Source organism: Centruroides vittatus, unplaced genomic scaffold (assembly GCF_030686945.1).
Source record: "Centruroides vittatus isolate TY-2023 unplaced genomic scaffold, ASM3068694v2 contig_1476, whole genome shotgun sequence".
Lineage (NCBI taxonomy): Eukaryota > Metazoa > Arthropoda > Arachnida > Scorpiones > Buthidae > Centruroides > Centruroides vittatus.
This window is the reverse complement of record NW_027120915.1, coordinates 210,808-236,541: the sequence shown is the minus strand read 5'-3', so window position 1 is coordinate 236,541 and position 25,734 is coordinate 210,808. Positions and strand designations below refer to the sequence as shown.

General features: G+C 31.0%; 1 protein-coding gene across 5 annotated transcripts in view; it reads right to left on the bottom strand.

Moving 5' to 3' along the window:
• Positions 1 to 25,734, bottom strand: part of Stat92E (Signal transducer and transcription activator Stat92E) — a 126,680-nt gene that overhangs the window by 59,354 nt on the left and 41,592 nt on the right. For all 5 annotated transcript variants that reach the window (XM_067262426.1, XM_067262427.1, XM_067262428.1 and 2 more), the window contains 6 exons: positions 23,970 to 24,059; positions 16,134 to 16,226; positions 11,005 to 11,086; positions 6,592 to 6,725; positions 4,767 to 4,918; positions 178 to 339 (listed from right to left, as the gene is read on the bottom strand). In XM_067262426.1, the coding sequence (XP_067118527.1) occupies positions 178 to 339; positions 4,767 to 4,918; positions 6,592 to 6,725; positions 11,005 to 11,086; positions 16,134 to 16,226; positions 23,970 to 24,059 (713 nt within the window). The remainder of the gene's footprint in view (positions 1 to 177; positions 340 to 4,766; positions 4,919 to 6,591; positions 6,726 to 11,004; positions 11,087 to 16,133; positions 16,227 to 23,969; positions 24,060 to 25,734) is intronic.

Below are 25,734 nucleotides of genomic sequence, written 5' to 3'. Positions count from 1 at the left end.
CTTAATAACTACAGCTAATTATAATTTTCTCAAAAACATTCTTAAAATACAAAAATACATTAAGAGTATCAGTGACACGTCAGCTACTTATAAATAGCATTAACTAACTTTATCAATCAGAGTTCACTAAACTTATCTTTTATTCACACAAGATTATTATTTTTAGCATATACATACCTTGTAACTAATGATGACAAAAGACCTGTTATTTGTTGATTCAATGCTGGTAATTTATCTGTTACATTGACAGGCATAGAAATTGGTAACTGCGTACATAACATTTCTACACGCTTTATTTGTTGTCTATTTTGCCATATTATATCAGCCAAAGCTTCACACCTAAAATACAATTAAAAGTAATTATTTTTTTCATTATTAATTTATTATTATTTCATTATAATGAGAGAATACAGAATGTTTTCCCCACAAAGAAATTTTCGACATTAGCCTGCAATGTTAAATGCTGCTATTACAAATTTCCTTACAAAAATCAGTTAATGAAATAAAACAACAGTCATACAGAAACATTTAATAGCATAACCCATAGTCTAAGTATCCTTTAAAAAATCTTTATATTTATTTTATATATATATAATAAAAATGTTTGTAATTGGCCAAAGAAATATTTAACTGATTGACTGATCTGCTAAAATCTACTTAGAGAGATCATTAATATTAATAAACTAATAATAAATTAAATACAGTGGAACTTCAACACTTGTTTAATGAACAATATTTTGAATGCCACATTTGCTGCAGTTGCTGTATAATAACTTGGTTTCTGAATAAGCTACATGGCAGAATCAGTCACTAGTGGTCAACTTCTATATGTCCTAAATTAAAGATCATCAATGGCCTGACCAACAGGACTACCAATTCAAAAGTTATTGGCATCAAGGTTGTCTCAAATTACATAACAAATCATCGATGGCAATATTATTTAATTATATTCCAATGATTGTGTGGGAAAGATACTATTTCTGTTTTTTGGGACATTCCACAGTCAAACTTAAAACAAATTAATTAATAAAAACCACGAAGTATCAAACACAAATCCGTGTTAATAACAACCACTTGGCTTTTTTCCACCTTTATTTAGTTGATACGGTACACGTTTCGGGCCTTATGCCCCTCATCAGTCAACAGTTCCTCCCCCAGTATGGCACTTGTACACGGTAAGTTTGGACATTACAAACTTACCGTGTACAAGTGCCATACTGGGGGAGGAACTGTTGACTGATGAGGGGCATAAGGCCCGAAACGTGTACCGTATCAACTAAATAAAGGTGGAAAAAAGCCAAGTGGTTGTTATTAACACGGATTTGTGTTTGATACTTCGAAGAATAATACAACACGGTTTCACAAAAATCAATCATTAATAAAAACCACTTTGACATCCATGTAATATAAATAGCATCCAAGAATAAATGTTTAAATATGCTTAAGTTAAATTAATTAATTAATTTAAATTAATATCAAAATGAAATCAACTGAAACATAATATTTCCAAAAGTGTGAATACAGTAAAGACTCGTAAATTGGAACCCCAGTAATCGAAATCGCCGGTAATCGGCACAATTTTCAGTCAGACTGTGTCGTGCCGAATTGAACGTTTTTGATACTAAATTTACTTCTAAATTATAATTTTCATGTTTTTATATTCTTCAATATATTTATTTTGTTTGTACAAAATGCAGAAATAATTTTTAACGATACGATAGCCTCGATTATTATTATAAAAATTTTCATTAGGCTTAAAATCAACGAAAATTCAACTCAAAGCGACACGCAATGGAGAAAAATTTGAACATCGGACAGGTTAATATATTTTTTCGTACATAATCCGTAATCGGAACAAATCCCTAATCTGAACAACCCCAGTCCCCAATTGATTCCAATTTTCGGTTCACTACTGTATATTTATATTTCATAATGGCTGTCAGAGTTGTCTCTCTATAGCATTTCTTTGTAAAGTGTTAGTTTCAGTTTTGTTTTTGGTTGGTTGTGTTGAAACATTTTGTTTTTAATATATATTTATATATAATAAATATATATTAGGTATAGGTATAGGTTAATAAATATAGGTATAGATATAGATTAAAGTATAATATATAATAATGCTTTATCTGTAAAGGTAATATAATATAAATATATTAGATTGCCTTTATAGGCATTTTATGCATGAAATAAAGTTAAAAAGGTAAAAGGAAAAAACAACTGTTTTGAGGGTTAAGAACAAATCTGTTTCCAAACAACTTTTAGGAATGAATGAAGTTTGTAAACGGAGGTTTGACTGTGTATTAAATAACATTCAAAATACAATAGGCTATAATAAAATATATTTTGGTTAATGTTACCCTAGGTCACAAAATGGCAGCAGCTGGATTTTTTCCCTACGTTGGAGACTGCGACAAGGAAAAAATTTTTCCCTCGATTCAAGATGGCCACGTGACCGGCCGCCATCTTGAATAGCTCGACAGTATACGCGGATTTTATCCGAAATATAACAAATTAAAAAAAGCGAAAAAGTAATTTTTTACTCACTTTCCGATGAACGTTGGCTACTTCTTCCTTTGTTTCTTTCCTGTCCGATCCAAGTTTTTCCCGGTTTCGCTAACCTCCAGATTTTCTTTCGGTGCATTTCTTTCTTCCCTGTTCTTTTTCCTTTGGCCGCTGTTTTATTTGTCGATTGGCATTTTCCTTCTTTTGATGTGGAAGCACTTTCCTGCTTTTTGGCATCTTTCCCTTCTTCTTGTTTCTTGTTTCCTTTCTGCTTCGTAATCGCCGCGGGCGCCGAAGGTACGGTTTCAGGCTCGCGCCAAATCGGCACTTTTCCACTGCCAGGATAGATGTTGCGTAAGTGTTGAGCAAAAATTTGAAATCTCTCGCCTGGTTTCCTGGAGGGCCAATTCAAGAATTTCTTATACATAAACAAGTACATGTACGAGTCAGATAGATCACTAGTATAGTGTTTTGGCAGGTGTTTCTTGTTTTTTAAATAGCCCCAGAGGCGTTCGATATTCTGAGTATGATCTCTTGTTTTGGGATCGACGAAATTTTTCGAATGATTTACTGTCCTATGTTTGACTGCTACCCCTTCGATGTCGTCAATATGCATGTATCCTTTCCATTCGTCCGTTATTATAGTGCTGCCTGAATTTACGTATTTATACACGATCCAATTCAAAGTATTTTCTGATCTGTCGTTAACCTGACATACGAAGCAATTCTTGTCTTCCCGGCAGATTCCGCCAACCACCCATTTCGTGCTCTTTAATATACGCCCTCTCTCGTACTTTCTCTTAAATATGACAGTCTCGTCAATCTCCACTGTTTTATTTGGCCCTCCAATTTTAAATGATGACATATTACTCATAGCAATAAGCATTACCAACCTTATGTGATTGGACCAATCGACACTCGCCTTTCTAGATATGCCTGCCGCAATCGCAGAGGTCATCGCAGTACATTCCAGACAAAGATAGTTCCATATAAACGACAGAATGCTACCCCAGGAAATGCGACCAAATTTACTTTTAAATGTACCTTCGAAGGCTGAAGTCATTGTACGGCACTTTGTGCATCACAGGAAACAGCTTTCTCTATTACTCCGGTAGTATAATTTGCATAGGGAATCACAATAAATGCAAATAGCCTCGGTCGGCTGTATTCCTAATTTCGCAGCAAATTTAAATGCGCTATCGATAAGAGGAGGTACACCTAACTCCAAAAATTCGCCTTCCATCAACTTGTAAAAATCACGGCAGGTGCATTTCGACCAAAATTCGTTGTTGGAAAGCAAATCGACTAAATCACTCATTTCCGAACAATTTGTAATAAACTAAAAGAGGGGAGGTTGGGATGTAGGTAAAAAAAACAAAGCCTTTCCTTAATTTCTAATTAGAGGTTTTTCTAACGCTTAGCGAAATATTACAATAAAAGAAATAGGAATACTTACAAATACAGGAAGTAATAATAACAAATATTAAGCGCTAATAGTTATTTCAAAACCGATAAATCGTTATGAAAAGAAATATGACTGTTCAACCGAACTGTAACACAGCAGCAGGCGTTTCCAACTGGTAGGCAATTTGCATAAAATTGAATCGAAATGAACAGAATTCACGTCACAGATCAAGCATTTGCATATTCGTTCGTAAAACCACTACGAATTACCCGCCGAAATTACTCTCGCACGACGTCACGAAAAAGCTCCCTCTACCGTCCCAAATTTACACACACGAAAGTCGCCGTTTCGAGGTTACAGGACACTCGCCAACATCAAACTCAGGTATGAAACCGAACAGGGTAAAATTCTCCAAGGCATCGACGTCACGACTCTAGGGAAAAAATTTTTCCCCACCGCGGTCGCCAGGATGGGGAAAAAATCCAGCCGCCACCATTTTGTGACCTAGGGTAACATTAACCTATATTTTAATTGCATCATAAACATTTTCTTAACAGAAGTTAAGAAAATGTTTATGATGTAAACTGTTAGAAACAAAAATACTAATTAAAAGAAATTTGCCTTCAGTTTCATATTTACATGCATGACTCCCACAAACAATATATTACAAGCTGCATAAATTTGATTTCTATATTGAATCTAATCATCAAACTAGATAAATTATTTGATTATAGAACAGCTTTTTCTTCAGAAATCCAATTTTTACTTTTTGACATGTTTCAAAAAGTAAATTGCTGGAAAAAATAACCCATTCTCATTTTTACATGAATACTACAAATATGAAAAGAAAAATTTTTACCATTCTTGAATCTGATCTAAATTGTTTTCAAACTGCACTCCATTTCCAGAAAGTTGCTGACCACGTTTCCAACGAATCAGTTCATTATCCAACACACTCTTTTGGAGTTCATTTAGTTGCATAATTGTTTCGTGGTGTTTTTCCATTAAGGCCTAAAAAGATTAAAGATTAATATAAAAAAGTTGTATTACAGGAGAAGAGAGTATTTTATAAAAAGTGCTAAAAACAATAATATTGAAAAATAGTCAAAATGATCATTAACTTGATATCAATACTAAAATCAAAAGAAAAACTACTAATTAAGAAAAATCAAGAACAGAATTCTTTGAGAAACATTTTTCATTCTTTATTTCAACCAGTTTGAAGTCTTTTGAAAAAAAAAATAATAATAGAATGCAGAATACACATGCTGTTCCATATACATATTTTAAATATTTAAGTTTGTATACTTTTGTGTTATAAAATTAAACAAAAATACAAGTGTTATCTATATAAAGATCAAAATAAATTAAGTTATAAAATAAGTAAACTGCTAATTATCCTGTTGTATATTTAAATCATCAATGTTCCAATAACAAAATCCAAATTTCAGTATATGGCAGGATAATTAGCAGCTTCTATCTTAAGATTACTTTATTTTGATTTTTAATATATAATACACCTTGTATTTTTATCATTATTCTGAAGTTACAAAAATTATCTAAAATTTAAATATTTAAAATATGTAAATGAATCATCATAACGTACTCAGAATGCTAAAATTCTTTTCTAGCTGAAATTGGTCGAAATAAATAGGAAAACATGTTTCTCTTAAAAAATTCAGTCCTTGGTTTCTTTCTTTCTTTATTTTTTGTTATTTCTTTTAATATTACGAAGTTAAATGAAAGTTGTGTGTGTAAAAGCCATATTGCTGACAAATATTGAAGAAAATACACATCTTTGTTTTTTGAAAAGGTAAAATAGTGAAACATTATTTGTAATTTTATGACATAACATAAGATTACATTTTGTAATTACAATGTTAGTATAAACAATATAAACAAGCAAGTGAAAAAATTATTCATTTGTTATAAATTGTCATATTGCTAAATCACATATAAGTGGACATTAAAACAGAATTCTCACACTAAGTAGTCATTCATCCCGTAACAATTACGATATATATTTGTGTATAAATTGGCAAACATTATCTGCCAGGATTTCATTTCAAAATAAAAACATTTTAATCTTGCACCAGGCAGAGATGAAATGGCTAATCCATGTTTTAAGTAAAAAAAACAAAACTTGTAAACATTTATTATAGAATTTAAAATAAGTATTTAAACTTTACCATAATGTTTAGTCTTTTGCAATTGATTTTTGTCTGTTTTTACCTTTTGTTACATATTTTATATATATTCATATAAAAAAAAAATCTCTCTGTCATGCTTTTTATACATTATACCATTATTAAAATATTTAACAAGAGTTATTTTTCATAAACTGTTATATTGTACATCCTCTTTCAGGGATCAGATGCAGTTTTTTTTCTAATATACATAGAAAAAGAAAAAACCACACATTATAATTATAAAAAAGTCAACGAATCAGATAAATAATTAATATTTGGAATAATTTTACAAATAGCTTAATTAATATTCATTTTTATAGTTATGACTGAATCAAATTCAAATTATTAACTACTTACAATACAATAACTACTTACTTCTACTTATACACAGGGATAAGAATTTATTAAGTATTAAAATGTTACATTTGTATCATAGATAATACAAAGAAAGAATAGAATATGTTCAACGTTAAAAAATTCAATTTGCAGACTTACCATCCTCATCTGAATTAAAGTCGTAGCTCTTTGTCTTAATGCTTGATCAAACATTTCTTTCTCTTTCTGTAATTTCGTTAAAACTTCAACACTATTTTGTCCATTAGGCTGAGAATTCATTTGCTGAATTTGTGCTAAAAGAAAGTGATTAGGTATTAGATTAATATTAAAATAATTTCAAAAAATCTAACAGAATACTTTATTGAATTTAAAATATAGTATTAATTCAATCTATATCAATATATTTAATTTATTCCCATATATACATGTATATGTAAGCAGCAGCACTGGGAATTTATGAGGGTCTCAAAATTTTTATTATGAATGGTCTACATTGTGCAAAAGTGGACAAAACCTGTGGAGTGAACGGGGAGTTTTTCCCAGGCCAACTTCAGCGGCCTGAGAGAATTAAAAGAAAAAATGCTGCAAATTGATGAATCATCATGAAATTTTGAAAGTGGGTGAAGCCAATAGGATGAACAAGTGAAACAAGTAGAGATCAAAGCCCTTAGTATAAATATAACTTTACAATGATATATCATTCAATATATTTTATTGCAATTAGACTTCAAAATAAATTTATTCTATTCTTATATGACTAGCAAATAGAACCAGTCATTGCCTAGGTTAGAAAGGAAACAAAACTTTTAATATGTTGGTTAATATCAACAAATAAGAAACTGTCCAAATTTTTTATTTTTGTAAAATCACTAATCATATAACAAATTTATGATATATATATATACATATATATATCATAAAAGGCAATTGTCTGAATACACAGTTACATTACAATGACAATTTCACAAACATGACACTTCAAGAACCACTTCTGATCTTTGTAGGCTTCTACGAGGATATACTGCCCTGCCAGATATACAAACTCTTCATTACCCTTAATCTTTTGCATATACAAGCCACTAATATTTCTGATGTATGAATTTCTTTTGGACTTCCCAATTTAATCCAATATATTTAATATTTTGATTGCATTTATACCTATAAATATTGTAACAGCCTATTTCCTTCTCATTATAGTTTCATCCATATCTCTTCATTTCATATCAAATCATTAACTTGTATTTATACACCATACTGTCACCTTAATGTAACAATTAGACTATTGTTTTTAATATTCAAAAAACTGCTACTAAAATTGAAGATAATAAATTTTTGGATAAATCAAGGAATAGTTTAAGTCATCTATATGCATTATTATGTATAATGTTTATTTACAAAAGCTTGATTTATAAAGCAAATATTACTTTAAATGCAACTGGTATATTTTTTGTAATGAGCATTACTTTTTATACACTAATAAAATATCAGTAATTAAAAAGTCAAGTAACTCTATATTGTACATTTTACATATTTCATTTTCTATTAAAGTTTGTTTGTTAATAAATATAGTACCTACCTACTGTAATTTATGGTATTTATTTATTTTACATTGTTTCCTTACATTTTCAAAATATCAGTTATTTGGTGCTTTAAGGACAAAATGAGTTATTTCAAGCTATTATTCAAATAAAACTGGTATGCATTCTACAAAGTTTGGGTATTAAAAACCAAGAAACAGTATACCAGAAAAAATATACCCAAGATTTTAAGGATATTTCTGTATTAAATGCAAGAAACTGTGTCTAAGTGAAAAATGGCTGCTTTAAAGATTTCCATTGAAAAATAACTGTTAATGTTTAGATTTGAGATAAACTGAAATTTTAATAAATTACATTTCCATCAAGAATAAATACTTTTATTCCAGCTTTCACAGAAACAGTTTCTCAGTAATTTGAAGAAATAAGTTAAACCATTTTTAAAAAATTCTTATAAAATATAATGTTGAGAAATAATTAAAATGCCAATTTGTTTTCTATTTGTTAAATTATTACTGCTACTGCTTGATATACAGTAGCAATAAGAACACCAGCAATAGTAAACTTCTTTAGGACAACTTTTGCCCATAACAAGCAGGTCTCATTAACAATAGGATCACCAAACATGGATGGCAGATAGAAATGATTATGAAATCTGTAATTTATACTTGATAGCCCAGAGTGAATTTAAACCTAAAACTCTTAAAATGGTAAGCTAATACATTGGAAAACTAGAACATAGATGTGGAAAAAATTTTAATTTCATGTAAAACTGCTTTCATAGCAGATTTATATTATGAAATATGCTTGTCCAAAACTCAAAAGATACTATATATACATATACAATGGGTAATCTGTTAACAAACAGAACTTCAAACAAATCAGACAATAACTCACAAAAGACTTTTATGTTTGGACAACAAACACATTTAGATAATAAATACCTCACAAAATAAACAAAGCAACACTGTGTATAATATTTGTAGAACTATACTTTACTGTCATTTATGAACAGTTTCTGGATGTCAAAGTCTTGCTTTGACATGTGTATACATAACCTTTTTGTCCACTAACTGGTTTCTGTTCTTTGAATTTTTGTAAGTGCTTTTCTGAACTTTTTATGTCAAAAAGAAACTGATAATATTATGGAGCCTAAAAAGAGTGGAGTGTCAAGAACTGTACTCACCATAGACACCAAGCAAGAGATAATAGCTAAGGCAGAGAGGGAGCAGAAGATGTCTGCCATTGCTAGGCAGTATGATTTGAACAAGTCTACAGTAAGCACAATCTTAGCTAAGAAAGATATAATTCAGATGACTCAAAAGGCAAAAGGTGTAATGAAAATCGCATCAGAGAAACAAAATGTGCCATCCATGAAAAAATAGACAGATTGCTTTCAGTTTGGATAAAAGAAAGGAAAATGAAAAGGGATGTAACTAGTATGACTATCATTCAAGAGAAGGCTAGAGAAATTTTTAAGAACTGAAGAAACAAATGCCACATTCATCACTTGAGAAGATAAAATTCAAGGCTACCATTGTATACTTTGCAAAGTTTAGAAGGAAATCTGCCATTAAACATGTGGTGATGCATGGTGAGTGTGCTAGTACAGGTAAAGAAGCTGAGAAGTTCTGTCTCAAATTTCAAGAATTCATTAAAACACAAGGATATGGCACACAACAAATTTTCAATTGTGATCAAACTGGTTTATTTTGGAAGTGCATGCCAAACCATACCGACCGACATCATGAAAATGAGAAATATATTCCTGGGCATAAACCCACGAAAGACTACTGATGTTACTTTTGGGAACTAACACCAGTGGTGTTATTAAGCTTAACCTGCTTCTTGTCTATCACCCTGAGAACCCTAGAGCATTAAAAAAAAAATCTAACTTAAGAAAAACTGCCAGTGATGCAGAGATCAAACAAAAAGGCATGGGTCACAAAGGTTCTTTTTAAAGAATGGCTGTTTAAAGCTTGTGCCCCAAACATCAAGTATTACCTTCAGACCAATGAATTGCCATTGAAAACACTGTTGTTATTAGACAATGCACCAGCACCCAAAAGACCTTGAAGATAACTTGCTGGAGGAATTTCCCTGGCTGACAGTTCAGTTTCTGCTTCCAAGTATCACTTCATTTATTCAACCAATAAATCAGGAATTATTGCAGGTTTCAAGAAATTGTACATTTGTTTCTTTGGTGTTTTGAAACATGCCAGTCCTCCTTAATGATAACATTAAAAATCTTTTGGAAAGAAAATTTTGATATTCTTGAAGCTATCTGGCTCATTCAAAAGGTAAGGTCACTCAATAACAGTTGAATTCTGCTTGGCAAAAGCTGAGTCCATCCTGCATTCAGGGAGACAAAGATTTTCTCCCTGAAATTATGGATGAAAAAGTGACAACTATTACAGATCTGGAATTGGAAGTGAATGAAGATGACATTGAAGAGCTCATAATGAAACATGAAAATGATCTGATGACAGATAAAATCCAACAACTCTTAATGAAGAACACCAAGAAACTCAGCAAGATGTGTTTTCTTCTGAAAAAGAGGAAAACAAAAGAGAACTAATGCCAATATCTATTAAAAACCTTTTCAAGAGAAAGAATGTCAGAACAGTCTTAGAATGACATCCAAACCAGACTGAGTTCAAATAGCTTGGGAGCTCTACAATGACAATGCTGTTAATCACTTCCAAAAATCCTAAAGAGAGAAAAGCAATTAATATTGAACAGATTCTTTAATGCTCCACAAGCAAAAAAAACATGACCAATCGAAATGTAAGATTTTGTATGTATTATTATAATTATTACATAAAAATAAACATAATAAGAAATTACATCATTTTTTTGGGGTCTCCAGAATGCATTAATCAAATTCCTATAAAAACTTATGGTAAATTGATAATTGGTTAATTAACAATTTGGGTAGCATACATCATCTTTAAACACATTATGTTCATTAACCAATCACCCACTGTATATAAATATATTTGTATATAAACAGGTAATTTTAATGTTGGATACAAACCTTGCCTTTTTGAGCTTTCTTGATATTGTATTACAAACGTCTCCTGTTCTTCCTGCATTCTTCGAAGATCGTCATCAGTTTCCTATTTTTTAAAAAATAAGATAAATAAATACAACAAATAAATTAGATAAGAGTAATTAGAACTACATTATAATATTAAGTACTAATTTTTTTAAAGCATTAATTACTCTAAGATGTAAATTTTCCTGAAGATAAAAGTTTTTTTTTATTTTTGAGTTATCAAATAATGAATTAATTTTCTAAGCCTTTTCATTAACTTTCAGAAAACTTTACCTATACTTAATATCACAATTTGATCCAATATTAACTTAAAAATTACAACAAATTATTTTAATTTGAGAATGCCAATCAAATTTTATATCTATTAACTGATTTTCTTTCTGGATCATGACTTTTTAACCAAAACAAAAGTTAATATGACATAACGAAGACAGCAAACACAAATTTTTTAAAATAAAACCTTTTATGTTTTAAATAAATTTGAATACACGTCTGTAGATATTGGTAACATGTGAAGAGATAAACGTTAATTAAAATCTATATACCATATTAGCCTGAATATAACATGATATTTTTCGACCATTTATTTTCCGTTAAAAAATCGACTTGTGCTAAATTCAGGGTTTAAGTAATGGAATGTAATATAAACAAGGACATTTTCCTACAGAGGTTGAAACGCGACTGAAACTCCGACCAATTCCTAGCTCGACCGACCACTTCAAAAAAACCATGTGATCTAGTTAGTTAGTAGGCCTGCACTTTTGTTTGTATAGCACTACTATAGTAAGGCTATGTCTCCGCTTGTTGACGTCTCACGCAACTGTTTTGTTTCATTTGTTTTTTGCTCTAGTGACTAGCGACGGTTACTTTACTTTTTTCTTTATTGCCCATAAAAAACGAGTGAGAGTAATAAAGGCAGTGTTGAGAAAAAAGGCTCATCAAAGAGTCAAATAAATAAAGGTACCAGGAGAACCTACGATATGAATTTTAAAATTATGATTGCAAACGAAGCAGAAAGAACAAACAACTTGAGAGCTTCGAGGAAATACGAAGTTCCAGAAGTAAACATCCGCCTATGGAGAAAAGATTTAAGGAAATATAACAATGCAAATTCTTCAAGAAATTAGTGGACCTAAAAAAGGAAGGATTAATGAAGTTGAGCAGAGAGTGATAAAATTCGTAATAGAAAAGCAAAATGAAGGGTGCCCAATATCCCGTGAAGTCATAAGATTTAAAGCGTCAGAAGAGACTGCTAATTTAAACATTCCTAGAAAGGACTTTAAGGCAAGTATGGTTTGGTGTAGAAGAATGATGAAAAGGAACGGTTTATCACTATGACGGCAGACAACCCTCACGCAAAAACTTCCTGACGACTTTAATGAAAAATTGTTGGCTTATCAGTGCCATGTTATATCATTACACAAAAAGCACAACTACAGTCTTGGAAATATGGGAAATGCAGACCAAACACCAGTCTATTTTGACATGCCTTCTGACCTTACGATAAATAAGAAAGGTGAAAAAACGGTCTTATTGAAGTCAGCTGGTTTACAAAAAGTCTAGAATTACTGTTATGCTTGCTGTTACTGCTGATGGACAAAAGCTTCGACCTTACATTATATTGAAACGTAAAACAATGCCCAAAGAAACGCTGTGTCCAGGAATTGTTTTTCGGATCCAAGAAAAAGGTTGGATGATAGAGGAGTTGGTATTAAACTGGTTGAATGTGATATGGGGGAAATGGCCAGGTTCTCGGAGAAACTCCCGCTCCATGCTAGTCCTTGATGCATTTCGAGGCCACCTTACGACAAGTGTTAAGGAAAAAATTGAGGCACTGAATTCCGATCTTGTAATAATACTGGGTGGTATGACTTCACAGTTGCAAGTCTTGGATGTGGTGGTTAATAAACCATTTAAAGAGAATTTTCAAAAAGAATACAACAATTGGCTATTATCGGGTAATCATCCATTGACACCTTCAGGAAAAATAAAAAAACCCTCAGTCTCTCTTTTAGGAGAATGGATTGCGACTGCCTGGCAGAAGATTGAACCTGAATCGATAGTTAAAGGTTTCAAGAAATGCTGCATTTCCAATGATTTAAATGGAACGAAAGATGACATTTTGTGGGAGACTGAAAGCATGAATGAAAATACTGATGATACCGATGTGACATCAATGAGTTCTCATTCTGAAAACAGTTCAGCTTCTGAATAAACATTTCCATTTTTTGTTGTTACTTACGTAATATTAATTTTGTTTTACATTACTTAATTTTATTGACACGAATGTAATCTGTGTTATTAGCTATAATTACCTAAATAAATGCTTATCTGATTGAATTTTACTTTCTTTGAATTCTTTTATGAGTATTATTTTTTTTTCTAAATATCTTTATGAAAAGTTCGGAGTCGTGTTAAATTCGGGTTGCGTTATATTCAGGCTAATACGGTACTTCTTTGCATAAAATAGTATTTCATTTTAAGAAAATGCTGACAACTTCAAAAATGAGATTTAACAGAACGTACATAGCAAATTATTAGATTATCAAAACACACCTCATGTTGCTGAAATAACTTTCTGAAAACTAACATTTTCAGCCTATTCCACAGACCATCCTCAGGTTAAACCAGATTAAAACACTAGCATTCCAAAAATAAAAGAAGTGTATTTAAATACAAAAATTAATAATGGATAATAATAAAATAACAGAAAATTTATAAATATAAAAGAAAAACAAAATCAGATATAATAATAAAAATAAAAATCCAGTAATAACACTTAAACAAACATTAATATAAATGATTAAGGTATATTCATAAAACATGAAATTGTAAATGACAAAGATAACATTAAGAAAGAGGAAAGAGCAGGGATGTACTGTACAAGATACCTTATGAAAACGTACAAATATGAATCAAGAAAAATTATATTGGCATTACCACAAGAAATTTAAAAGTAAGGCTTAAAAAACACAAGTATAACATCAGAAAAGGTTCCAATACAACTGTATTCTCCAAGATGGCATAGACCCAAGGCTCGATAATAAAATGGGATGAAGCAGATATTGTCAAACCCGTGTGATCCCCAAAATTAACAATGACCGCTGAGAAAATTGAAATTTACAAAAGCAAACTGGAAGAGGCATGTATAAATGCGGAAGGTCTACCATCAGCTTGGAAATTCATAATCAAAAAAGTTGTCCATGAACTTCTAATTTATGCCTTAGTTATAATTTCATGTTTTATGAATATACCTTAATCATTTATATTAATGTTTCTTTAAGGTATTATTACTGGATTTTTATTATTATATCCAATTTTGTTTTTTTATATTTACATTTATATTTTTTCTGTTATCTTCAGTATTTAATTTTTATATTTAAATACACATATTCTATTTTTGGAACGCTAATGTTCCAATCTTCTAGTTTAACCTGAGGATGGCTTATGGAATAATCTTGGCAACATAAGGTGTGTTTGGTAAGTCAAAAATGAGTTCACAAATGAGTGGTTTGTTTAAATTATATATTTTTTTATAATTCTTAACAAAATTTAATAATAAATAAAACAAAACAATGCTGACATTTTTATATCCATAATATATTACAGATCATGTTCATTTATCAGGTATCTGATAATCCAGTATGTCTGGTACCCTCCAATAGTAATTTTTTGGACTACTCAGTCTACATTGTATTGTACTAAATGAACATTGCTATGTTAGAGCTAGCACAAGTTTTGTGTTCAATAACAGACATGACATGTATTTCCTGCAGGGTAATGAAAAGATAGCACATCTAAAAACAGGTCTCTTATATTTTGAGTAGGATGCAGTCAACAAAGATATAGGAACTTTATATACCACAGTAATCTAAGGGATGACAGATTCCTTGAGTACATAGGATCAACCAAATGATCCCTCTGTAAGAGATTAGCAAAGACATAATTGAGATCAATAACAGGAAACTCACCATAGCCCTTGCTATATATGCTTCAGATAACAATGTACTGTACCGTACATGCTAATCTCGAAAATGCAACCTCATTAGGGATGCTCAGCAAATAGAGCATATTAGAGCTTTTGAAGCACTTTAGATTTTCAATTGAAAATAAAAGATGTATGTATTAATTTCAAAAAAAAAAAAAAAAACATTGTATGCCTGGCAAATCTTTTATGATGACCATGGTCAAATATGATGTAAAGTGATACCAGTGATTGACAAATGTTATTTATCAAAAGTGTTTGTGCATAATCTAATTTTATCTGATAATTTTTTAAATGTATTTCACTACAGATAATTTTATTTGTATTTATCTTTGGATATTCTTTCCATCTTGTAACACTTCATTTTATTATCCACACTCAACATTTACATAAATTACCACTAAAAGGATTAAATAGATGGTTGTTAATTATCAGTGTTACAATAATTCTCTTGTACATTAAATGGATACTTTATGTTGTAAAAGTATCGTGATAATTGCATATTTTTACATTTTTGCTTTCCTTTTTGTAGTACGTCATTGTTCTTTATTACATTTCAAAATTGATATGTTAAAGAAACCTGAAGATAATCTTAGTAACAGATCAAAAATGTTGTCTATAAAAGATTTTTACAGGAATGTTAAGGTTTTTAAAAATATGTAATTATACATTTGAATGTATAATTACTATGTAATTATACATTCAAAATTGGATATGTATACATGTATTTAGTTTTATTGTATGTTGATTATATAAATGTAATAACTATAATTTAACAAAGGATAATCAATGGCAAAAAACTAATTTAAATGAATACTAGAAAAAAACATCTTTAAAAATTGGCAGATGGCACTTAATTGACTACCCAGACATTATGATGTTCTATTTGAAGATTAAATTTTAATATCTCACAGCCTACAAAACATTGACTTGTTCAATATTTAATTTTTCCAGTAATTTCCTTGTTGTCCCTTTTTGACTGTATGATTTTATTTTGTTGTAGAAATTCTGCTTCTATTTGGACATTTTATGTCAGTCAAGCCAATTTTGTTTTATGTAATATTAATAATTGTTAATTTACATTAAAAGATAACATTTTACTAAAAGTATATAAATTCATTACCTGACTTTTATGTCGAAGTTTTTCAATTTGCATTGTAATTTCCTGGTGGGGATCTGGAGGAAATTGCACGTGCCCTCCCATACCTTGTAAAAGCTATTCAATAAAAACATTTTTCCATTAATACAAAAGTCAGTAACAAGATTAAAATTATGTACATATATGACACACATGAGTAGATAATTATTATTACTAATAAACTATGAATTCATCATCTGGAAAGTTTGGGACAGATTTACCAGATTTTAAATCTTTTAGTCTAAAATTATAGATATTCTATAAATTCTATTATTCAACAACATTCTATATTAAAATTTCTTTACTTAAAAACCACATTTAATTAAACAATGAATAGTCCAGAGCACTTATTTATCACAAAAAATTATGTTTAATTTTTTAAAGATATACAAAGAACACAAAATTGTAAACAACACAGCATTAAACCATATTCCAGTAAAAATATGTAATACAGTAGAGCATCGATTATCTGAACCCCGATCAACCGTCACATTGGTTAACTGACCGTGTTCTAGTCGGCAAATTCAAATGTCCGCTAGTGATGTGGCGCTATAATATTTGGCTATATCTTGGCTACTTTAACCCTTAGCCCGCCGTTTGCCACGCCCCCTTATTTTGTAAAACGGCCAAGGTCAAAATAGGTGAATCAGGCAATATTATTTTAAAAATTCACTAAAAATTAAATTATTATTTTACACATATGAAAAAAATTACATATATTTATCAATATAGTTAGTTTTAAATACCACATATTTCAATAAAGTTTGTTTGAAACATTTATGAGAAAAAAAATAATAATATATGATAACTGACATTCAGACTTGAAAATTTGTTATTATTTGTCAAAATTAACATTGCCTGCTTACTCCATTCTTATTGTCACTGAGCCAATACAACGTAGAATATTGTTCTGTACAATTTGATATAACATTTATGCATGTACATTTATTCGTTGTGAAATTATCGCACATTATATCAAATATTTGTTTAAAATTTGAACTTTATTCTGCTTTCAACTAATATAATGAACTAATATACTTTATTCATTTTATATCAAACAAGATTATTTATTTTCGTAATAAACATATGGTTACCAGTAGCAATAGATGTAACATTTTCGGATATTTTAAATTTAAAAAATAATTAAAAATTAAAAAAATATATAAAATATCAGAACTGAAGGTCATAACTTGAATATTTATGATGCATTAACATATTATAGCTGAATAAACTTATTATAGTAATATTATTGCATAGATATGCTAAAAATAAAATAAAAAATAATCAGAAAATGAAAAATTAAGGAAAAACTATCGATAATTAAAAGTTTTTTTAATCGACAGAACACCACCTGGACAAAAATATGTAAAACAGACGATAAACAAGACGATACCATCAAGTGCTGACATCTGTTGTCAATAAATTTTATAAAAATAGATTTTTAACAGGGTAACGATGAATCGGTACCCTGGCCGTTTTGCGAAACAATTAGGGTAACGATAGATCGGTACCCTGGCCGGGAAAGGGTTAATACTATTTTTGTTAAATTTTTGCGTGTTTTAGCTGGAAACACTTAATTTTCTATTTTTTATATATTTCTGTATTTATTTTGTGCGAAATAATGAAATAATTTAACAATGATTATTATTTTTAAAAAAATTTGTTAGGCTTACCACTGACGAAAATTCAACGCGAAGTAGGTTAATAGCAATATACTAATATGCTTATTACATGGGATATACTAATATACTAATACACTATACTAATAATGTATTTATTCATACTTTTCGGTTATCCATTTTTTTCAGTTATCCGACCAACCTCAGTCCCCAATTGAGTCGGATAATCAATGCTCTACTGTATATACCTGTAAACATTTTCAACATCTTTCAGCTATCATAGTTATTTGTAATTATCCAGTTGTGGTGGTTGTATTATAATATAAAATTGTTTTGGAATTTAAAATGATTTTTTAGAATAATCTTCATTTTATATATTTTTTATGTAACATATTTATTTAGAATTTAAAAAACTTCATAATTCAATTTCTAAGTTACATTATTACATTAATCTGCACACAGTTAAAAACAACAAAATTTTCATATACAGAAGTTTTATAATGCAAATGGTATTTTTATATGCATAAATTTATTTTAACAATTTTTCAATTAAAGTAACTACATGACAAGGCTTTTCTAAACAATGGACTTTTGAAAATAAACCCTTGTAGAGTGTGAGTGAGAGCATGTGAGTATGATGTGTGTGAGTGTGAGATATGTACATTTAATGCTACACAACAGATTTACAATGATTTTAGGGGAGTTTATTAATTTTTTTTTAATTATAATTCTCTAAAATATAATGAAAATATCAGATAAAGCAGATTAAAAACAATGTAGGAGAATTAATTTAAGACTTAATTTTATAAAGAACAGTTAAGAGAGCATAGATAGCAATGAAATTTGATAAAAACACAAATTTCCTATTTGTTTGTCTTCAGATGATGATATATGGAGATTCTCTCATTGTGACATTAAGAGTGGCAACTCTTGGATTTTAAAAAAACCTTTTAATTTTATTAGTTAATTATTTGGGCTGTTTTTTCCAACCTCCAGTAGTCCATAAAAAAATGACAAGTGTAAATAACAAAATGAATTTTTACTAAAAGTTAGGTACAAAGATTATTACTTTTCAACATAATCACTGTGAAGATTGAGGAATTTGTCAAATCTGTGGACAAGCTTTTCCATCCCTTTGTCATAGAATGTTGCTTCCTATCACTTGAGATGGGCCCTAATGTTGTTTTGAAGATCATTATTAGTCTCAAACCTCTGCCCTCATAGCTTCTTTTTCTGTTCAGGAAAGAGGTGGAAGTCGCTTGGTGCTAAATTGGGGCTGTATGCTGGGTGTTTAAAGGCGAAGAAGACTTCCACCTTCCAGACTTCCATTCAGCTTGGAACTTTTTTTTAATATGTGAAAACTTCGGGGTGACAAGCACAAGCTGACTTTTAATTCCCAAAAAACAAAGGCCATAATTTTCAATAAACCAAGGGAAAGGAACCTATATCTAAGACCCCCAACACTTAAAATGAACAGTGTTGCCATTCGTGTGGAAAAACTCTTAAGTATTTAGGCATAACACTAGACCACAAACTTTCCTGGGACTCTCATATTGAGAACACCACAAAACGCACTGGGCTCATATTTCAAATGTTGGGGCAGGTGGCCAGGAGAGATTGGGGTCTCTCTCCTGAAGCCCTTTCTGCCATTTATGATGGCATCCTCATCCCAATCATCAGGTATGTTTGCAGCACATGGGGATGGGCCATTTCGAAGGTTCATCCCAGGAGGAAACTGGTATCTGCTCAGAGGTGGGCACTTCTTTTAATTACAAAGGCCTACCGCACAATCAGTAATAACAGCCTTCAGGTAATCGCAAGAAAGATCACCATAGACATTCAGATCATTAGGAAGAGCAAGATCCAGCAATCTAGATGGGGAAAGGATATTCCAATTGGTGATGATATAATTCAATCACAGAGAACGGAAAAACTGTACCTGTACTTTAACACATTCCCTGGCGTAAATGATAACTTCACTACTAGCAACTACACACGTATTAATGCCAACATCGAAATTTATACCGATAGATCCAGCATCAAAAGGAATGTGGGATGCAGTTACGTGGCATATGTTGATCATACAAAAATGCATCACCAAAAATTCAAGCTACATCCTATTTGTAGCATGTTCCAAGCTGAACTCCTGGCCATCAACAACGCAATAGACTGGACCAATACCACCTACACCAACATGCAGATTTCAATCTTCACAGACTCTCTATCAGCCCTCAATATAATTCACAGTTGCAAACTCCATCCTCTGGCTGCGGACATTAGGAATAAAATTAACACTTCTACAAACAATTTTCAAATCAACTGGGTCAGATCCCATCAAGGGACTGAGGGAAATGAGAGGGCAGATGCCCTTGTGAAGGACGCAGCACTGGACCCTAACAACCAATACATCTATGACAAGATCAGTCAGGGCACCCTAAAACGCCTACTTTGGGGTGATGCAATTGGCAAATGACAAACATGCTGAAATGAGATGAATTAACACGTCACTTATCAGTTTATTCCCGACCTTGAACAATTCCTTGAGATCAGCTGGTTTACACCTGATCACTACATGACAGTTCCTGAGCGATCACGGCAGCTTCGCCAGTTATCTGGCCAGATTCACTGACCATGCTTCCGAGCACTGCCCCACCTGCACCATCAGAGACGGTGCCACTCACTATTTATATGACTGCACCATCACCACCAGCAAGCGAACAGAACTATGCGTCCTCTTAAATAAAATTCATATAGACCGGCTCTACAACATGAAGGATATATGGAAAACTACTGAAATTTTTCGTACTTTCAAAAAGCTAGCCAAAAAATCTATCATAATCATCAATCCGCTCCTTCAAAGAAGGCCTCATCGGACAACTTAATGGAATTTTGTGTAAGGGCCAGCTCAGCCTAACTCTTGCACATGGTATTTGTTATTTGACTTGGATAGCCATTCAGTAGCACACTCCTTGTGCTACTTCTATTTCTACTTACTTTATTCAAATATTATCATTGTAACTTGGTTATCTTAACGTTTCTCTGCTAAATGTTCTGCATCCAGTTTGTAATCGGATGTCATAAGCTATGATGGCATTCTCTCTTATGTTCATTTCCTCACTGTGCCTGCATGTCTAGCTGTATCGTGCAATTTTATGTTATGTATGTATTGTTTCACCACTCTTATTGCTGCCTGTAATCTACAATATCACAATTGCTTTAAATTTAAATTGTACACTATCTCCCTGGTAGTGCCTTTGGCAGAACAGGGACTGTATGAATATACGTTAAATAAATAAATAAATAAATGTGAAAACTTCCACCTCTTTCCTGAACTGAAAACATGGCTGGCAGGGCAGAGATTTGAGACTAATGACGATCTTCAAAACAATGTTGTTAAAGTCATTTCAATTCACTGGCGGCAACATTCTATGACAAGGGGGATGGAAAAGCTTGTCCACAGATATCACAAATTCCTCAATCTTCATGGTGATTATGTTGAAAAGTAATCATGTTTGTACCTAACTTTTGGTAATAAATTAATTTTGTTATTTACACTTATCTTTGTTTTATGGACCATCGGAGCTTGAAAAAACCACCCTCATACATAAAGAATTACTTTAAAATTAACGAAGTGTTATTTTTCACATATGACATGTAGACTGAAAATTGTCCATTAATTAAATCGAGGTTTTACTGTACTGAATTTTGGCTACTTCTATGAATTTTGCCAGGTGGCACTGGTTACTGTTTCATTCATCTGGCTAATATGGAGCAAGTGTATGGCACTTTGTCTTAAAAAATTTCAGTATAATCATTTTTATTTGTGAAACAGGGATTATATCAAATTGATCTGATTTTTAATAATAATAGTTGCATATAGTATTTGCAAGTGACATTTCCCCCCTAAAAAATATTGTTTATTTTTTAATGTTTGATACAAGTACCTCTACTTACAAACAGGTTAAGTTTCCAAGGTTTTGTTGTTAAGTTAAAAAGTAACCTAGAAAGTAACACATCACTCAATAAATCTCCAGTCTAACTAAGAAAAACAATTTTTTTTTTTAGAAATTTGACTATCAACATACTCTCCTTCAAGAGTGATACATTCATTCCAACACTCCTTTAACTTTTCAATGCCTTTTTTGTAGAACGATTTGTCTTTGCTCTCAAAATAGGCCTCAGTTTTGGCAATCACTTCTTCATTTGAGCCAAATTTCTTTCCCTGGAGCATCTTTTTTGTGTCTGCAAAAAGCCAGTAGTCGCTGGGACCAACCTGGAGAGTACAGTGGGTAAGGAAGCAATTTGAAGTGTAATTCATTCAATTTGAAGTGTAATTTAACCATCATTTTCATAGACTTTGTGACACAGAGCATTGTCTTGGTGAAACAGCACTTTTTTCTTTTGCATATGAGAGCGTTTTTTCTTGATTTCTACACTCAATCAATCCAATAAATGCCATGTAATATTCGCTAATGATAGGTTTACCTTTCTCAAGATAGTTGATGAACAAAATACCATGCATGTCCCAAAATACGGATGCTATAACCTTGCCAGCTGACTTTTGAGTTTTTGGTCACTATGGACAACTTTCACCAGCTGCTGTCCACTCAGCTGACAATCTTTTTGATTCAGGTGTGTAGTAATAGATCCATGTTTCATCCATTGTCACATATCGATGCAAGAAATCCTTTTTATATTGATTGAACAGCTCCAAACAGCACTCTGAATTGTTGACGCATTGTTTTTTGGTCCGGTGTGAGCAAACGTGGCACCCACTTCAAAAGCAACTTATGCATGCTCAAATTTTCATGTAAAATTATAAACACACTACCTTTGGATATCTTTAAGGTGTCAGCTATCTCACGCAACTTCACTTTACAGTCTTTCAAAACTATTTTGTGGATTTTTTTTTTATAGGTTTTCCGGAACAACTGCTGATTTTGGGCAACCAGAGCGTTCAGCATTTTTGGTGTTTGTATGACTGCATTTAAATTCAGCATACCAGTCAATAATAGCTGATTTCCCTGGTGCAGAGTCTCCATAATGCTTATCAAGCCACTGTTTGGCTTCAACAGTATTTTTCCCCATCAAAAAAAAAAAAAAAGTTTAATCAACACACAAAATTCTTTTATATCCATTGTTTTGAAAATTACAAAACTGGGGTCACTAAAATCCACTGCAACCTGTAAACTAATTGTCAGAATGTCATGAAATTTTGACATGTATCATTTGAAGGTTGGTACTATCCAGAAATCTCATGGGTTTGTCAACAGTGTTGCCATGTATGTGTCAGACTGGAGACTTATTGAGTGATGCATTACATTTGTACACAGAATTACTACTTATTGTTAGTACTTGAAGCTTCAATGTACTTAGGCAAAATAACTGTATTTGAAACACTTGGCAGTATGCAGCAGTAAACTGGTAAACAAGGATAATGTATTTTACTAACATACTTAGTTTTATAATGTCAAGTTTAGTTTCCCCAGTAATAAAGCTTCTTGCATTTATCCCTTCTGCTATAGTTATTAGTGTGTTTTTGAGATGTTTTTGAAGCATTAATCATAGAACTTTATAAAAATTGCAAACAATCACAGGAAACACTATTACTCCAATGCCATTCCACATTCAACAAGCGAACTTCAGAATCTACATAAAATTTAAATTTTAGATATATAGCAAATTGTTCATAACTCTGAAAGTTCATAAGTTGAACATTTGTAAGTAGGAAAGTTCCTATACTTTTTGACAATAAATTAAGTCTTCTAGAAAAATGGAAATAGTCATAAGGAACATTGTCACAACCAGTGTTGTCAAGTCAGATGTTTTAGAATGGTGTAGATAAAATTCTTTCGACTCTGGAAATGGTGACCTTAAATTTTACTCTTTGTAAAACATCACATTTTACAAAGTAAAACTTTTTGAGTAGTTTCTAACAAAATTTTTCAGAAAATGGACACTTTGATAAACTTAATATCAAAAATATATTCATCTATAAATGCCATTTTACACCAAAGTTATGCAATTAGTTCCCAGATAGAAATGTTTCTGCATTAGTCAGAATTCTAGCAAATAATAGTATCTTGCAAATTGTTCTATTCTAAGATCTATTTTCCATTTAGGCAGGTTTCTGTTTTGTATACTATCCATTTTAGACTGGTTTATTTTTAATTTATACTACATAACTAAAGAATCTACTTACATTTTCTGCTTGCTGGACAGTTCTCTTTTCAGTCTGTAGACAGTGTTTCACAACTCTTACCAATTGTTTTGGATTATGAAAATAATTTTCCTATTAAAATAATGCTTGCATAAAAATTAAGTAATAATAAATTAATTAACAATATTCCAATAAATCACACTATTCAACATTAATTACATAAATTAGCAAATTCAACAAGATAAAAGCAATACTAAGTTAGTTATACAAATCATTGATTAGCTGAAGTTAACATTTTTCAAGACCCAAATATTTCATCATCAGATCAATTGTAAAAATAAAAACAAAACAGATTTAAGCAAAACATGTTTTTTAATATTTCAAATCAAATTCTAAAGTGAAACTTAGTTGATTATTCTCATTATCATGGTGCCAAGTTAAGAGAATACTTACTTCAGGATATCAAAACAAAAAGAGTATCCTGAAATAAGCACTCTCTTTATTCTAAAATTCTAAATACACATTTTTAAGAATTTTAACAAAAATGGGAATTGAAACAAACTGAAGTAGGAAAACAAAAAATAAGAATAAAAATAAAAAGTTTAACCAATATTTAAAGACCTCAACTAAAATTCCAAAAGATGTTACATGAAAAAATTTATATACTAGGTAAAGTTATGGGCAACTAAAATAGTAATAGTTACAAGTTAAATTAATAACAAAACAGTCTTTGTTTAAAAAAAAAGCTGTAAAATGTGAATACTTGGCCATACAACTCCATGTCTTATTAGACTGATACCAAAGTAGGGAACAGAATAGTTTTAGCCTTATCAATTCATAGTGATTGCTTTCACTGCACAAACAACTACCAGATTACATTGAACTACTTTTATGTGGAAAACTAGCCCGATGTAATTGATAGTTCTTTGGCTTTACAAATTTATGTTTGTTTCTACTGCACATGATAAACTTTTGCTATTATGTAACTGAGTGATGTCCCGCAGACATCCATGACAAAAGTACTGTTAGACTATATAACAAAAAGTTATACGAAAATGTAATATATAAAGTGTAATGTTTAAATTTCACTAAATAAGAAAAATTTAGAGATATGATATTACCAAACATTTTTTAACACACAAGACATTTTAACATTTAAATAACTTATAAGGAGAATGGTTGAAAACAAGTTTTTTCTTCTTTCCATTAGATCATCAAGTGCAACCCACGACTGTCACTTACCATGTGGATGCACTGCCAGTTACATAACTGATCATACAGTCTGATCTCCTCTTCCAGATATATTTACACAGGAGATAACCATCATTGGTTACATACAATGATGGCTAGAGACACATTCATTGTCTACATCCTGTAAGAACTCACCTGTGGCACTCAGCCAGCTAATGCACAACCCCAGCATGGTGTGTACATACAGACCAACCTCTGGCAAACCCAATGTACTGTACTGTACATATGTATTAAGCCAACAACTGTTAGATTATATCGGGTTACTACATCACAATTATTAAAATAATTTCAATGTAATAGTCTGATATAAAATCTGGTAGTTGTTGGCTTATTAGGAAGTAGTGTTTTATTAAAACAGAAATATAAAGTTTAAAATTTTGTTTTGATCAAAACAAACTTCAAAAATTGTAGATAAATGTTTTTCTTGCAAGATAAATTTATATACGTACTGTGGATATCATGCCAACAATTGTTTAGCTCAAGTGAAAATTCATATCAAAATTCCTTCTTAACCCCTTTCATGTGAATTTTCACTTGAGCTAAATGTTTTTCTATA